This window comes from Artemia sp. Qi Xiang Cuo, chromosome 18, assembly GCF_049724085.1.
Source record: "Artemia sp. Qi Xiang Cuo chromosome 18, ASM4972408v1, whole genome shotgun sequence".
Lineage (NCBI taxonomy): Eukaryota > Metazoa > Arthropoda > Branchiopoda > Anostraca > Artemiidae > Artemia > Artemia sp. Qi Xiang Cuo.
This window is the reverse complement of record NC_142811.1, coordinates 17758583-17773358: the sequence shown is the minus strand read 5'-3', so window position 1 is coordinate 17773358 and position 14776 is coordinate 17758583. Positions and strand designations below refer to the sequence as shown.

Below are 14776 nucleotides of genomic sequence, written 5' to 3'. Positions count from 1 at the left end.
TCTTTTCTTTTTGAGTTCACGAAGTTCCAAAACGCCTTTCCTCTCCTTTTCGCTTGCTTCTTGTCTAGTGGCTTTCCTGACTTTGTTGGCGATTCTGCGATAATTTCTACGATTACTTTCGGTATCAGTCTGCTTGAGCGTCTCCCAGGCTTGCCGCTTGGTTTTTATTAGGTCAAGGATCTCTCGTTTTAGAGGCGGTCGTTTAAATATTTTGACTATTGGTACATACTTCTTTGTGAGGTCTATGATTACGGATGCAAACTTTCTGTACGTGCCATCTACTAGATCTGTATTATTTAGTATTTCAGTCCAGCTGAAAACTTCTAGCTCCGTTCGCATAGTATTGTAATCACCTTTTGAATACATCCACCTCTCTTTTTTTCTCACAGTTTCGCAACTTATAATCACCTCTAAGTAAATTGTAGCGTTGTCCGATTTTCCAACGGGAGGACCTATAGTAAGTTCTTTTATTATTTCCGTATTACTGCATAGGACTAGGTCCAGTAGTGTTGGCTTGTCGCTTCCTCGGATTCTTGTTGGTTTTCTAATAAGCTGTTCTAGGTAATTATCGTTCACTATCTTCAGAAATTCCCTCTGTGAGGGTGACCCGCTACGCTCTAGGAGGTGTGGAAGGTCCCAATCTATGTTAGGGTATTTGAAATCTCCAGTGATGAGAGTTGGTTCTGTTAATCTTTGACATATAGCGTGAATATCTTTAAAGAGTACTTTGTCATTCACGGCTGTGCTGTTTGGACTACAGCCAAATTTAGAGTTACTTGGTTTGTGTTTGATATCTGGAGCCAAATAATTTCCTGTCCATTTGTTGTTGATGATACTTTCTGGACTGATAAATTTTCTAAGACGTAGCAAATAATTCCCCGACCTTCTTCTTGATCTATGTTCAAGGTGTGGCTTTTGTAGTCGTTGATGGCCAACTCTGGTAAAGCTGGGAGATAATAATAATAACTCTTTATTTCCATAATAGCTTATAGCTAGCAGCGGACGTCAAACAACAAGAAAATATTACACATGAGATCAGATAAATAAATATAAAAATAAATAAACTTTTTATAGATTTCCTTTTCAACTAGTTCCTCATTATAGTGGTTCACGAAGTATGGAACAAATGATTATAGATACCTTTTTGATGACTTTCGGGGTGGGTGACAAAGGAGTTGTCACTACGAAGTGAGGGCTCCTCTACGTGTTTTTGGCCGACTGATCTGTGATGCCTGGAAATCCGGTAATATTGTGCGATGGACATCAGAGCTTAGGCATCTTTTTCCGAAACGCATCGTGAGATCGTGGCACCTTTCAGATAGTTTCTGAAGCCTCAGTTTCTGCAGGCTGTCCTCATAGGATGTATAATTTGCCCCAAGCATTATTTTGCACGCCCGCTTCTGAATATTTTCAAGCTTTTCGGTTTTGATAGCCGTTAGACCTTGGTGCCAAACGGGACAAGCATACTCGGTTTGCGATCGGCCATACATACAGTATAGACTACGCATAATGGAAATTTGGATATTGAACCGTGTTAGGCAAGCAAAGAATTTCAGGGATAGGGAAGCCTTTTGGAGGATAGACTGTATATGTGGATCCCATTTCAGGTTGCTTCTGAAAATTACTCCTTGGATTTTTATTTCATCTTTAGTTATAAGTCCAGTGTCTTCTTGGGACGGAATTGCAGATTTTAAAAAGCTAACACGTAGAATATGGCTCTTGGTTTCACTAACTGTAAGCATTACATCTTCAAGATTATTCTTTAGCTCGAAAAATATTGATGATGTGGTGATTTCCTCTGCTGGGTTTGCTAATGTGCGGAATGATATGCTTGACAGGTCGTCAGCAAACTTGTAGCGACTTTGTATTTGTTCTAGGACAGGGTTAAAAACAATCAAAAAGATCAGTGGTCCTAATTTTGTCCCTTAGGGTGCTCCGCACCATATTTCTTGGAATTCGGATGCTTCATCCTGCGTGAGTGAAACACATTGGTTTCGATTGTGCAGGAAGCTTGCAACCATTCTCACAAGAAACTGTCGAGCACCCATTTCTTTAGCTCGGTTAATAGCTATCAGGTGTTGGATGCTGTCAAACGCCTTTACTATATCGCTGAGAAGGATTTCTGCGTATGACTCTTCCTTCTCGAGATGTTTCATCAGATCGTCAAGAAGACATACAAGATAGTGGGTAGTATTATGTCCAGGCCTGAAACCAAATTGCCGAGGGTCTAAATTAGCTTCAATATCTCCACATAAATATTCACAGATAAAGCCTTCAAACAATTTGGAAAGGCACGGGGTTTTTGAAATCGGGTGCAAATCGTTAGGTGAGAGGGTTTTTTTTATTTTAGGAATGGGAGTTATATAGGCTGTCTTGAAGCAATCCGGGAATGTACCATCTATTAGACATTGATTGAAACAGGTAGCCAAAACATGACTAAGCTCTTCAGAGCAATGAGCTATCAACCCAATAGGAACTTCTAAAGGGTAACTACTCTTTCTGGTATCCAGGAGTTTGAGCTTCTTACATACTTAATGAGGGCGAATGATCGGAATTTGTTCAATGGGTCCATTTTCAGGTAGCTCGTCAAGAGGTGGGTGTGTGCGACAAATATTTGAAAAATGTGTGTTGATCATATCAGCTCAGAGGTTCACCAGTGTTTAGGCTTAGCTTCGACCACTGCTACTATGTCTAGGTTCTTTGCTGCAATTTCTACTTTTAATTCTGATAATTTGTTTGGTAATGAATCAGCATTTAAATATAGTATCTTTAGTGTTTTTACTTTAGTAGCTTTTTTGTTAGTTTTGGAGGATGGTGGCATTTGTTTGGCTTTGGTTATTCTTCTTCATATTTGCCGTTGCTCCTCGTTGGAGTCTTTACCTCGCCTCCAATGGCTCCATTTGATCTCCATTTGACGATCGCACTGGGTGCGGGCATTCCTCTCCTGTTGTCTCTTCACGGCGAGCATTTGTCTCTGCATGGGCGTGAGATCTGGTTTATATATACTTTGGTACGAGTTTCTTCATTTGATGATTTTCTTTGATTTGGAGCAGTCCTCAGGATTGTTTGCCTTTTCATCTCAATCTCTTGTGATTTTTTTTAGCTTAACTAACAAAGTGCGTGGACTACCATCTTCTTTTGGTCTTCCCATCCGGGCAGTTTCTAGTATCTCCTCTTCAGTGATATTTGCCCCGAGCTCGTTTTCTTGAGTCAATTTGACAACCTGTGTAGTGTCATTGACAGCAGTAGATTCAGGTAGCCCCATGACTACAAAATTCATCTTTTTCTTTTCTCTGAATTCCTTTTCTACTTCTACCTGAATAATTACATTTATTGTCGGCTGGATGTCGTGAAGTGAGGGTTTTTCACTATGATTAGAAGGTGTTGCCTCATGAGGTCTGTGAGGTTGAGCTTCTGTTAGCTGTCGCACTTGAAGCTGTAGAAGTGCTACTTTTCGCTTGGAGCAGGAGAGGCATTCGTATTTAAACAGGAGACACTCGTTGTCTTCTCTCTTCATGACCAGCACGAGATCGGCATTTATTCCTCGGCAAGAGGCATGTTCCCACTCGTTGCAGAAAAATCAGAGGAAAGAGGTGGCAATGTCGACATCTTTGTGACAGTAGCTGCATTCTGTGTTGCTATCTGGGAAACTAGTGCTCAAAGGAAACTCTTTGGGCTTCGCAGGCTGACTTACCGAGGGACCTTGACTTTTGGTGGATTCTTCTCTCGGAGTCCCTCTAGTATTTTGTGCTTTTGGTGGAAGAGTTGCTTTATATTGGTCATTGCTAGAAGATTTGCAACTATAGCATTTCCATTGTCCTCGGAGTTTGTCAGCAGCTTCCTTATTATACGCAAGACCTGCGCAATCAAAGTGGAGCCATTTTAGGCAGTCTCGGCACTGAATTCCTTCTTGAGCTCTTGTTACATTTTTCTTGCAACGTGGGCCGAGTTCTACCATAATTAAGTTATTTATTTTGGCAAAGATTTTATCAGCAAACCTTCAGTTCAATTTGGGAACACCGGCGTTACAAGCTTTAAAGATTTAGCGGTAGATAAGACCCGTGGGAAGTGCAACACACGAATCACCTTATCCCAGCGGTTTAAGGATAAAAAATCCCGCTAGTACTGTACGACCTCTTGAATGTTCGTTGTTGCTCACTTCTGCACAGGCTATCTCCGAAAAATGTAGCCCAAATTATATCGCCGAAAATATGCGAAAAACGGCTGAATCAATGTGATCTGTTGTTGTACCTAAATATACTGTCTAAATCTGGCAACTATGCTGTATTTGGCAACTGTGACTTTACTTATTCAGAAGAAGAAACAGATACATAGGTGGCAACAAAGATGGTGCTATATGAAAATAGCACAATAGATGGCGTGCCAGTCTATATGAAAAAAGAAGATGGGGCTGGTGAGAATAGCCAGAGAGAAATACCTATACTAAGAATTATAGAAGGTCCCTCAAATACTACTCAACTAAAAATCTATAATTAGAGTGTAGAAATCAGTATGAAAATAACCTCAAAGTAATGCAGAAGCTTTATCCCATTAAGGGCAATAACTCAGCTACAATAACTCTGTATATAACATAGATGGCCCCCAGGGCATTTTGGATATATATATATATATACATATATATATATATATATATATATATATATATATATATATATATATATATATATATATATATATATATATATATATATATATATATATATATATATATATATATATATATATATATATATATATATATATATATATATATATATATATATATATATATATATGGAATATGCTAATGAAGGTAAAACGTTATGATTAATGTTGAGAAATATTAAAAAATATAAATGAAGAGCAGATTTAGTTGATTAAGACAGAAACCGAATTGTTAAAATGCCTTCTTTTTTTTCTTTTTTTCAACCATCCCTTAAACTGTAAAATAATTCCGCTTATCTACGGAAGGTATCGCCAAATTTGTTTGATCAATGACCGTCAAAGAATTTTCTAATTATGTAGTTGAGACCCTCTATTCAAACTTTATATATATATTATACTTTATATATATATTATATATTTATATATATTTTATATTTTTTTTTATCTGAGACTAAATGTTTGTTAAATATTTGTCTTATTGTAAAAATCCAAACATTATTGAAAGTAGTAATTTTCTAAACCGAACTATATAAAATTTTACTAATTTAGAGTTTTAGAGTTGGGTTGATAATTTCGTCAGAGGTGGCTTCAGAGGATACTTAAATTTCGGCGAGTCAACACAAGCAAAGTTTGAACTTACTTAATAAAGGCCAATACGATGAAATAAACTTTTGGAATTTTAATGCTAATTTGTCAACGCAGAAAATGAGGGCATAGAATCATTTTCCAAACAAAATTGATCAGTATAAAGAAATTATTCCGTATATGAAAGGGGCTATCCCCTCCTCAACGCCTCGCTTTTTACGCTAAAGTTTTTTATTGTTTTACCGTATACGGAATAATTTCTGTGTCGTTTTTTAGAGTTTTGGTTACTATTGAGCCGGGTCAATCCTAGTAACCGAACCTAGTAACCAGCTCAATAGTAACCAAAACTCTAAAAAAAGAATTTTGATACCAGTAGATACATCAAAAGAATCAGATTTTTATGCTGATTTCAAATATATAAGTTTCATCAATTTTAGTTACCCTTCAAAGTTACGTGCCGGAGAAAATTTGCCCTATTTGCGAAAGAAGGGGAAAACACCCCCTAAAAGTCATAGAACCTTAACCGAAACGGCTCACCGGCGGTTCATTCACAGACTTATCTTCCTAACTTCCTAAGCAATGTTTTGAAAATGACTCTATTCCCTCATTTTCTGCGTTGATTTCTCAGATTAGTATTAATATCCCCAAAGTTTATTTCATCGTATTGGCCTTTATTAGGTAGGTTCAAACTTTCATTGTGTTGACTCGCCGAAATTTCAGTATCCTCAGAAGCCACCTCTGACGAAATTATCAGAACTCAATTCGTTTCTTACACTCTCCGTTCCCAGTTAATCTCAACCTAGAGCTGGGGTGAACTGAACCAAATATACCAAAGGCTCAAAATAAATTTCTTTTACTTGGGGATATAAAATTATATCCTTCTCGATCCAACTAAAAGAGAATAAAAGAAAATCGAAAAACCGGAAAAATGTCGTCATAGTGACAATAAAGGTACAGAATTTTTTTTTTTTTTGTTTTTTGTAAATAATCTTGAAGCTAAAGGAATGCAAATCTATATACATGAATTCAAAAACAAAATAAATTATACTAACTAGAAATGTGACGTGATGAAAACCAGGTATTTGTATTAATAGCATTGCATCAATTTGTTTATTCATTTAAGCTGCTAAAGTAAATGGCATGCGCAACTAACGCAAATAACGTTTTCAGTAAAGTGTCAATGACGCTCTTGCATTTAGAAAGTTCGGGGGGCGGTGGTAACTACTTTTATTTGTGTTGATTTCCTTTTGTTTTTAGTTTAACTTGAATGTTCACTTTAATTTCTGTTTGTTTTAGGACTCCTATATTCATCATTAGTAGTATCTATTATCTTAATGCTTGATGAAGATAATATATTAATATCTAAAAATTCATAATATCAGTTCCTAATATTCATCATAATTATTAAGGGACTACAACTCATCTGTCTTCCAAGGATGATTGTTTTGGAGCGTTTTTTTTTTTTTTTTTTTTTTTTTTTTTTTTTTTTTTTTTTTTTTTTTTTTTTTTTTTAGCCATTTAATAACATAAAAATTTTGCCCATCCCAAGTTAAGCCAGAAATGTTAAATTCTTTTGACTTTAAATTTAATGTTTATCATATTATCAAACGTTGAGACATCACTTTGTTAATGTGTTTGTCTCAACGGTTTGATGCGAGCTCCTTATGCACGTGGAGAATCTACTAGATAATAAAAATATATTCTTCCGTCTGCTTAAGACCTTATGGTAGCACAGTGGGTTGAATCTCTGCTTGGCAATAGGAGGCCCGGGGTTTGATCCTTGCCGTAGCCGGGTTGGGCGACAAGCTTGCTACTTGTCCTTGTAAGAAAGACGCAGCAACCGAAACGTCATTTCTACGCCCGACGGCGCCGTCTTTTGTGCCTGCAATAGCTCTAGAGGATCTTTATCCCTATTTTTATCATTGTTGCAGCGGTTCACATCTAGGTGATTCAGGTTTAACTATTATCTAAATCAGTCGTAGAAGTAAAATTTTATTTTAAAAACAAATTTTAGGAAATTTCAAAAATAGTCTGACAACCCCAAAAAATGGGCGGCGGTTCGAAAGAAGGTATAGCATTAGAATCTCCATGGTCAAAAACCATATTCGGGAAACTTACAGTCCCCTGGCTTGAACAACAAGGAAAATCAAGTCCCCTGGCTTGAACACTTTTGACATGGTCTGATAAAGAGCCTTTTGGACCTGATAAAGACCCTTTATGTTTCCCCCTCTCGTCTGCTATCACCTCTTGCCGTTTTATCTCTGATGATATTTCTAGATTGCAAGCTGTCTTGGAAAGACCTTGGCGACGTATATATCCAACAGCAATAGCGCGTTATGACTATCCTGCCCCTGAGCCAAACTTACTAAGCTTGAAACGAGGGGATATTGTTATCATTCTGAGTAAAGAAGGGGACACAAACGGATGGTGGAAAGGTCAAATTGCAAACCAGGTAAACAATCAAATACAAATCAGGTTAATCTATTTTTGGCGAGTAGCCAAAATATGATCCAATGTGGATGTTGTTTTTTTTTGGGGGGGGGGTAGTGAAATCACTAGCTTCGATCATAGAACAAAGTCATTCTGAGGTAATTTCGTAAGGTGTAAGGTAAAGGATCTGAACAATGAGAAATTTTGGTAATTTATATAATCGAAATCATACTTAAAATAAGTTTCATAGTAATTAAATGAGATATTCGGAAGCAGATTGAAAAAGTTGATCTTGTGTGATTAGTTTACGGAAGTGTGATATAAACCACAGTTATAACACCTCATAGGAATAGATACCAGATAATATGGAAAAAGCTTTGCAATACATGCAAGACCGTATCCAGGATTTTTGTATGGGGAGGGGGACAAAAAACTTAAATCGCTTCAAAGATGTGTTTTTATGCATTGTTATTACGTTTTTATGAGTCGGATAAACATTTCAGGGCGGAGGGGGGTTGTAAAACCCCCTACCTAAAGAGCTCACGAAAACACATGCTGTCTGAAGTCTGGTACAAATTAATAGTAAATCAGATATAAACCTTAGCCTCACAAAATATGCAACTTAACAGTTACTGCAGGTGAACAACGCTGAAGTGTGGACAGTAAAAGCAGAAAAGAAGTTCTCCAGAGTAATATTTTAAGAATGATTTAAGACAGGTTCTGACATAGATAGATAAATATATTTTAAACAAATAACAAAAATCATTCAATAAATAAAATCACTAATCCCCAAAAACAGTCCATGGCCTGTATAGGAGGGGGATCTTCAAATATACTATTCAAACATTAAGCATCTAAACACATACTATTTAAAACATTTACTCATAAAAAGAGAGAGAGAGAGAGAGAGAGAGTGAGAGAGAGAGAGAGAGAGAGAGAGAGAGAGAGAGAGAGAGAGAGAGAGAGAGAGAGAGAGAGAGAGACAGAGAGAGAGAGAGAGAGAGAGAGAGAGAGACAGACAGACAGAGAGAGAGAGAGACAGGGAGAGAGATAGAGATAGAGAGAGCTAGGGAGTTCATTTAAATTTTGACCTGGAGGCAAGTTTCACTTCGGCTGCCGGATTTCACGCCGACCGATGAAAAAATGCGCTTCCCATTTATGAACATTCTAGTCGTTTCTGTTTCGGAGCAATGTTCTGTTTTACATAGCAACGTACCATGGTCTTTTTCGCATGATAAAGTTAACAATCTTTTTCTTCTGAGTTCAGCTTTACGCTTACAACCGTTGAGCTACCAAACGCACCGCGTTTGGTAGCAAATGCGCTTTCTTCCGTTTTTTAATGGTTCGAGCCCATTTCGTATTTTGGTCACAGATTAGTGACTTAAATGATGGACACGTCTTCAGCATGTACACATACTATATCTCTAAAATGGTCCCAATCTAAAATATGTGAATAATGGACACATCTTCCGGATTTACGCACACTATATCAGAGGCAACGCTATAGCGTTGCCTCTGATATAGTGTGCGTTTACTATAGGCAACGCTATAGTGTGGCCTTTACTATAGGCAACGCTATAGCGTTGCCTATAGTATAGGCCATACGGCTCCAATGTTTTATTATTATTTATTATTATTTTTTTTTCCAGCGGCACTTCATATGGAAGGGTCGCCGTAGAAACTTCAAAGGGGGTTCATTCGATTGGAAATCGAGAGTTCTAGTGCTCTTTTTAATAGTCGAAAATAATTGGATGGAAACTAGCCCCCCCGCCCCGCCCATCCTTCCCCCAATCACATCCAATCATTATTTTGAGATAGCCATTTTGTTCAGCGTTGTTGATTTCCAGATAGAAAATATGTTTTTGAGGAGGACACTCCTCCACAACCCTCAGGGCAAGGGATTTAAGTTAGGTCCTGGGGGCATATAAGGTTTTTATAGATGGCGTTGTCGTAAAAACTTCAAAAAAGACTAATTCGATTGGAAATTCAAAGGGCTAGTGCCCTTTTTAATAGTCGAAAGTGACTGGAGGGCAACTAGCCCCCCCCCCCCCACGCCCATCATTCCCCCAAACACATCCAATCAAAATCTTAAGGCAGCCATTTTTTTCAGCGTAGTTGATTTCCAGATAGAAAATATGTTTTTGAGGAGGGCACTCCCCCACAACCCTCAGGGCAAGGGATTTAAGTTCGGCCCTGGGGGCATATAAGGTTTTTATAGAAGGCGTTGTCGTAGAAACTTCAAAAAAGACTTATTCGTTTGGAAATTCAAAGGACTAGTGCCTTTTTTAATGATCGAAAGTGATTGGAGGGCAACTAGCCCCCCCCCCCTATGCCCATCATTCCCTCAAACACATCCAATCAACATTTTGAGATAACCATTTTGTTCAGCGTAGTTGAATTCCTGATATAAAATATGTTTTTGAGGAGGACACTCCCCCACAACCCTCAAGGCAATGGTTTTAAGTTATGCCCTGAGGGCATTTAAGGTTTTTATAGAAAGGGTTGTCGTAGAAACTTAAAAAAGGACTTAATTAATTGGAAACTCAAAGGGCTAGTGCCCTTTTTAATAGTCAAAAGTGATTGAAAGGCAACTCACCCCCCTATCACGCCCACTATTTTCCCAAAAACATCCAATAAAAATTTTGAGATAGCCATTTTATTCAACGTAGTTTTTAAGTTCTGGAAATTAGGTCTTTGAGGATGACAACTCCCCCACAGCCCTCAGGGCAAGGGTTGTAATTTATGCTCTGGGGGCATATAAGGTTTTGTATACACAACGTAAAGCGCCAATGACGCAGTAGGTTTTAGACTTTTACAGTGAGAGAAGGAGGTCATACCCAAACTCTTGTTTGTGGTGATTTTTGTTCGTTTCAAGCTTGATTTGCATATTCAATTTAAGTTTCACTCGTTTTAAGATTTATTTATTAATTTACATTAATATCTATTGTATGTTTGTTTTCATTTATTTTTTATTTAATTTCTGTTCGTTTTAATTTTCATTTGTACTTCAATAGGAAAATATTTTTTTCGTCTTAAGCTTGATTTTCATATTCAATCCAAGCATTACTTGCTTTAAGATCTATTTATTCATTTATATTATTACTTATTGTATGTTTTTGTTATAATATTTTATTTTATTTTTCTTCGTTTTGGGTTTCATTTATTCTTTAATATTAATTTCTGGTCGTTTTGAGTTTGAATTTTAAAAAGTAATTGTATCTGCTGAGCTTAAGTTTAAAATGGCCTTTACTTTTCTTTGAAAAACTTATTTTTTTTGAAAGTTTTTTTTAAATTAATCTCTAAAATAGTCACAGTCTAAAATATGACAAAATATTTTGATCACAAATTAGCGGCTTAAATAATAGACACAACTTCAGTATGTACACATACTATATCTGTAAAATAGTCACATACTAAAATAGTCACAATATTTGGTCACAAATTAGGGGCTTAAATAACGGACACATCTTCAGTATGGACACATACTATATCTCCAAAATAGTGATACTAAACAGCCTTTAAAAGAGAAAAAGAAAAACTCGACGCCCAGATTATCCTTCGGTAAAATAAGGAAAAAACTCGGAAATCTTTGGGCGGAGGTGGGAGGTTTTCTCCCACCAATTTTTCTTGGGAGCTGAAGAAAGCAAACGCTTCAATGTTTTATTTTTATTTGTTTATTAGTACCGAATGTGGTAGGTTTCACTAAGTTAAGTCGAACAATGACAACTCTAAATCTAGCAAATTTAGTAGCCTACTGGCTATGCTCAATTTTGGGCGACTTTAAATAATTTAGGGTTACACATCTTGGGCTATTTTCATTGGGGCATACATATTTCTTTTTTTATATATACATTTTGTATATTTGTTTTATATCAATAACAAATGTGGCAAGCTTCACAAAGCTAGTCACACTATGAACACTCTAAATCTAGTACAAGAAATTTCTAGTTAAATAATGAAAACTTTTAGGCAGCATTTATGGTTCAATACTGGCGATTTCTGAAAGGCACTCTCCCAAATGAACTGGCGAAACAGTGTTTAAAAGAAGTCAACAAATTTAGTACTGGCTATGTTCCGACTTTGGTTACTTCAAAACATTTAGGGTTATATAACTTTAGCCAATTTGTATTTGGGGTGTACATAATTTACTTTTTGTTTTGTTTATTTATTAATACGAAATGTGGCAAGTTTCACAAAGCTAGTCGCACAACGGACCACTCTAAATCAAACAAAACAAATTTTTATATAAATAATTCGATTGTTTTTGGCAGTATATATGGTTCAACACTGCCAATTTCTGAAAGGCACTCTCCCAAGCGACCTGGCGAAATAGTGTTTAAAAGGAATCGACAAATTTAGTAGTGACTCTTTTTTCCATTTCTTTCCTTTCTCTTTCCCTTTCCTTTCTTTTTCCTTTTCCTTTTTCTTGTTTCTAGACCTCTTTTTCCTAATCCTTCTTCTAGATCTTTCTTCTAGATATCTAGATTTTTCTGATTTTAAAGAAACCCATAATTGAATATAACTTACGCATGAAGTAATCATGAAATTTTTCTTTTGTAACTTTTCAATGTTAATTTTGAGATTTTTGGTATATATAATTATTGACTTATAATTCACTTCCCATTGTCCTATTTTTGCCCTTAATTATGTCTATGAAATCAAATCTCTGTCAAAATAATAAATAATTGAAGTACCCAGGATAGCAAAATAAAAAAAGGTTTTGTCCCCCGATTCCACCTTATGTGTATCCATACCTGATAATTTGTTTGCTTCGAAATTATGAAGTTTTTAGGGCAGTAAAAAAACTCATTAACAACCTGTTGATTCCCAAGAATAACTACATCTTCAAAAGGAAGCTGCACTTTATTAAGCTGTTGGGTGCCATGTGTTTTGAGCAGGGTTGCCCCCCGGTGACAAAAAAATCACTCGATTTTTGTGATTTTCTGGTTGGTTTAGTGATTTTATTTAATAATCTTGTGATTTGTAAGAAAATTTAGTGATTTTTTGTTCAGGCAATATAAAAAATCACTAGAAATAGTGATAAATCACTTGGTGTGGCAATCCGGGTTTTGAGTTGCTTTTTCGTTTTTGCTGATTTTTCAGCTTTTTTTTTTAATTTCGTACCCGCTGCTGCCAAAACAATGCACAACCACAGATGGGGGTCTTTTTCATGAGAAATTAGTTACAATAATTTTCCTTAATTTTTACGGTATTTTTGGTTGGGTAAGTTCCCACTAAATAAATTCAAATGGTACTTATCTGTTATAGTGCCGACACATAAATTTTTCATCCATTGACGCGCTGTAGAACCGGTTTCTTTTGTTATTTACTTTCAGCTTAGCGTGAGACAAGACAAAGACAAGTGACAGAATAAATGGGAAATATGTAATTTGGGCTATTTATTTGCACATTAGGGGCGGGGGTAAAGTATTTGGACAGCATGAAGTTAGAAAACAATTCTTACTCCATAATATGTAGAATAATCTTACCTAACATATTTTGCAAGCAGACCCTATACTTTTCCCCCCCCCCCCTAATGTGTAAATATATAGCCCAAATTTGTTTCTAAAGTATTATATTTTCATCATACTTAGGTATACTTCATTATGATTAGTCTAACTTCACTTCTTGAGTGTCGGCCATATAACAGATAAGTACCATTCAAATAATCAGTTTTCACTTACACTGTCCTTGGTGCTTAAGGACAGTACTTAAGGCCTTAAGTACTTAAGGTACTTCAGGCGAAAGTAAGCATACAAAAACATGATGTCATCATTTTCTTAGTCAATCAAACCAACCACCTACCAACAGCAAATCAACAAGGTAACGAACACCAAAAATACAGTTGCAAGCAAGAGGATATCTAGGATATTTTTTTGGGGGGGGGGGGAGAGTGGAGTATATTTTGGCTCGGGGGGATAACAAAAAAATATATATAAAACGCATCAAGGATTATTCTAAATGTATTTTTTCTACTTTTTTACGGGCCGGGAAAAATTACGGGGAGGGGACAGGGTTCAAACCCTGTAACCTCTGGATACGGATTTGCTTACACTTGATATCTATAAACAATAGGAACAACTGCCAAAGCAGCCTAAACTAATTGTAGGCCCACTAATTTAAGTAACTTATACATGGGTGTAGGGAGCATTAGGCAGCATATTGTCTAGGGGGGGGGGCAGTCGATAGTGTCATGGAGTATTATCAACTGCTTTTTCCAAACCATCTGCTTTTTCAGCCATATCTAATGTAAATTTGAAGGTCTAGGGGGGGGGCAGCTGCCCCCCCTCCCAATGCCCATGAACTTATACTAATTATTGTAACTAATAAATTAGATCCGGGATGTGTTTTTTATATATATTATTCTTTTTTATTGTTCAATGCCTTAATGCTCTTAATTGCAAATCGTTCTTTACTTTGGCAGCTTTATTGCGCTGCCTGTAAAAAGCTCATAAGAAAGTATATTTTTCAATAAAATATCAATTATTATTTAAAAAACTTTGATTCTCCAACAGGTTGGACTGAAGAAAGCCCAAAACAAAAAACTAAAACGTGCTGCTACTTTTTCCAATTTTGTTGAAGAAAAACGTTTTCTTAACTATTTTCACAAATTACAAAAGGATTGTCATCGTTTAGAAAAATTTTGGAAATAAGGATTGTTGCTAGTACGTTGGAACAATGAGTAATATATTTCACTTCTATTGTTTAATTACCATTTTTGATTTCAGTTTAAGTTAATCAAGCCTTAATATAGCCTTGATAGTAACCGATTCCTATTTTTTTAGGCTGGATATTTTCCGAAGCATTATGTCCGAGAAGGTAGCTTTAATTAGGTATTTTAATGTTTTTAAATATTATTGTTAACCCTCTTTCATTAAACTTCTATGTATTTTTTGTAGTAATCTAAGACAAATTTTAGCATTTTTATATTGAGAAGTTTTTTTTTTTTTTACTGCCAGTCTCCTTGAAATACTGAACAATGTGATGAGCCCCCCGCCCCCCTCAACATAACCACTCTGTAAAATAATAAGAAAGATAAAGGGTATAGTAGAGCAAACCAATAAAAGTGAATAGAATAAGTAGTAAATCAACACAA

General features: G+C 36.1%; 1 protein-coding gene across 1 annotated transcript in view; it reads left to right on the top strand.

The window, feature by feature from the left end:
• The window catches only part of LOC148941270 (protein vav-like), a 163584-nt gene extending 148997 nt beyond the window's left edge, over positions 1-14587 (top strand). The window contains exons 15-16 of the mRNA XM_089103854.1: positions 7528-7702; positions 14466-14587. Of these exons, the coding sequence (XP_088959980.1) occupies positions 7528-7702; positions 14466-14513 (223 nt within the window). The 3' untranslated portion in view covers positions 14514-14587. The remainder of the gene's footprint in view (positions 1-7527; positions 7703-14465) is intronic.
• The last annotated feature ends 189 nt before the right edge of the window (positions 14588-14776 follow it).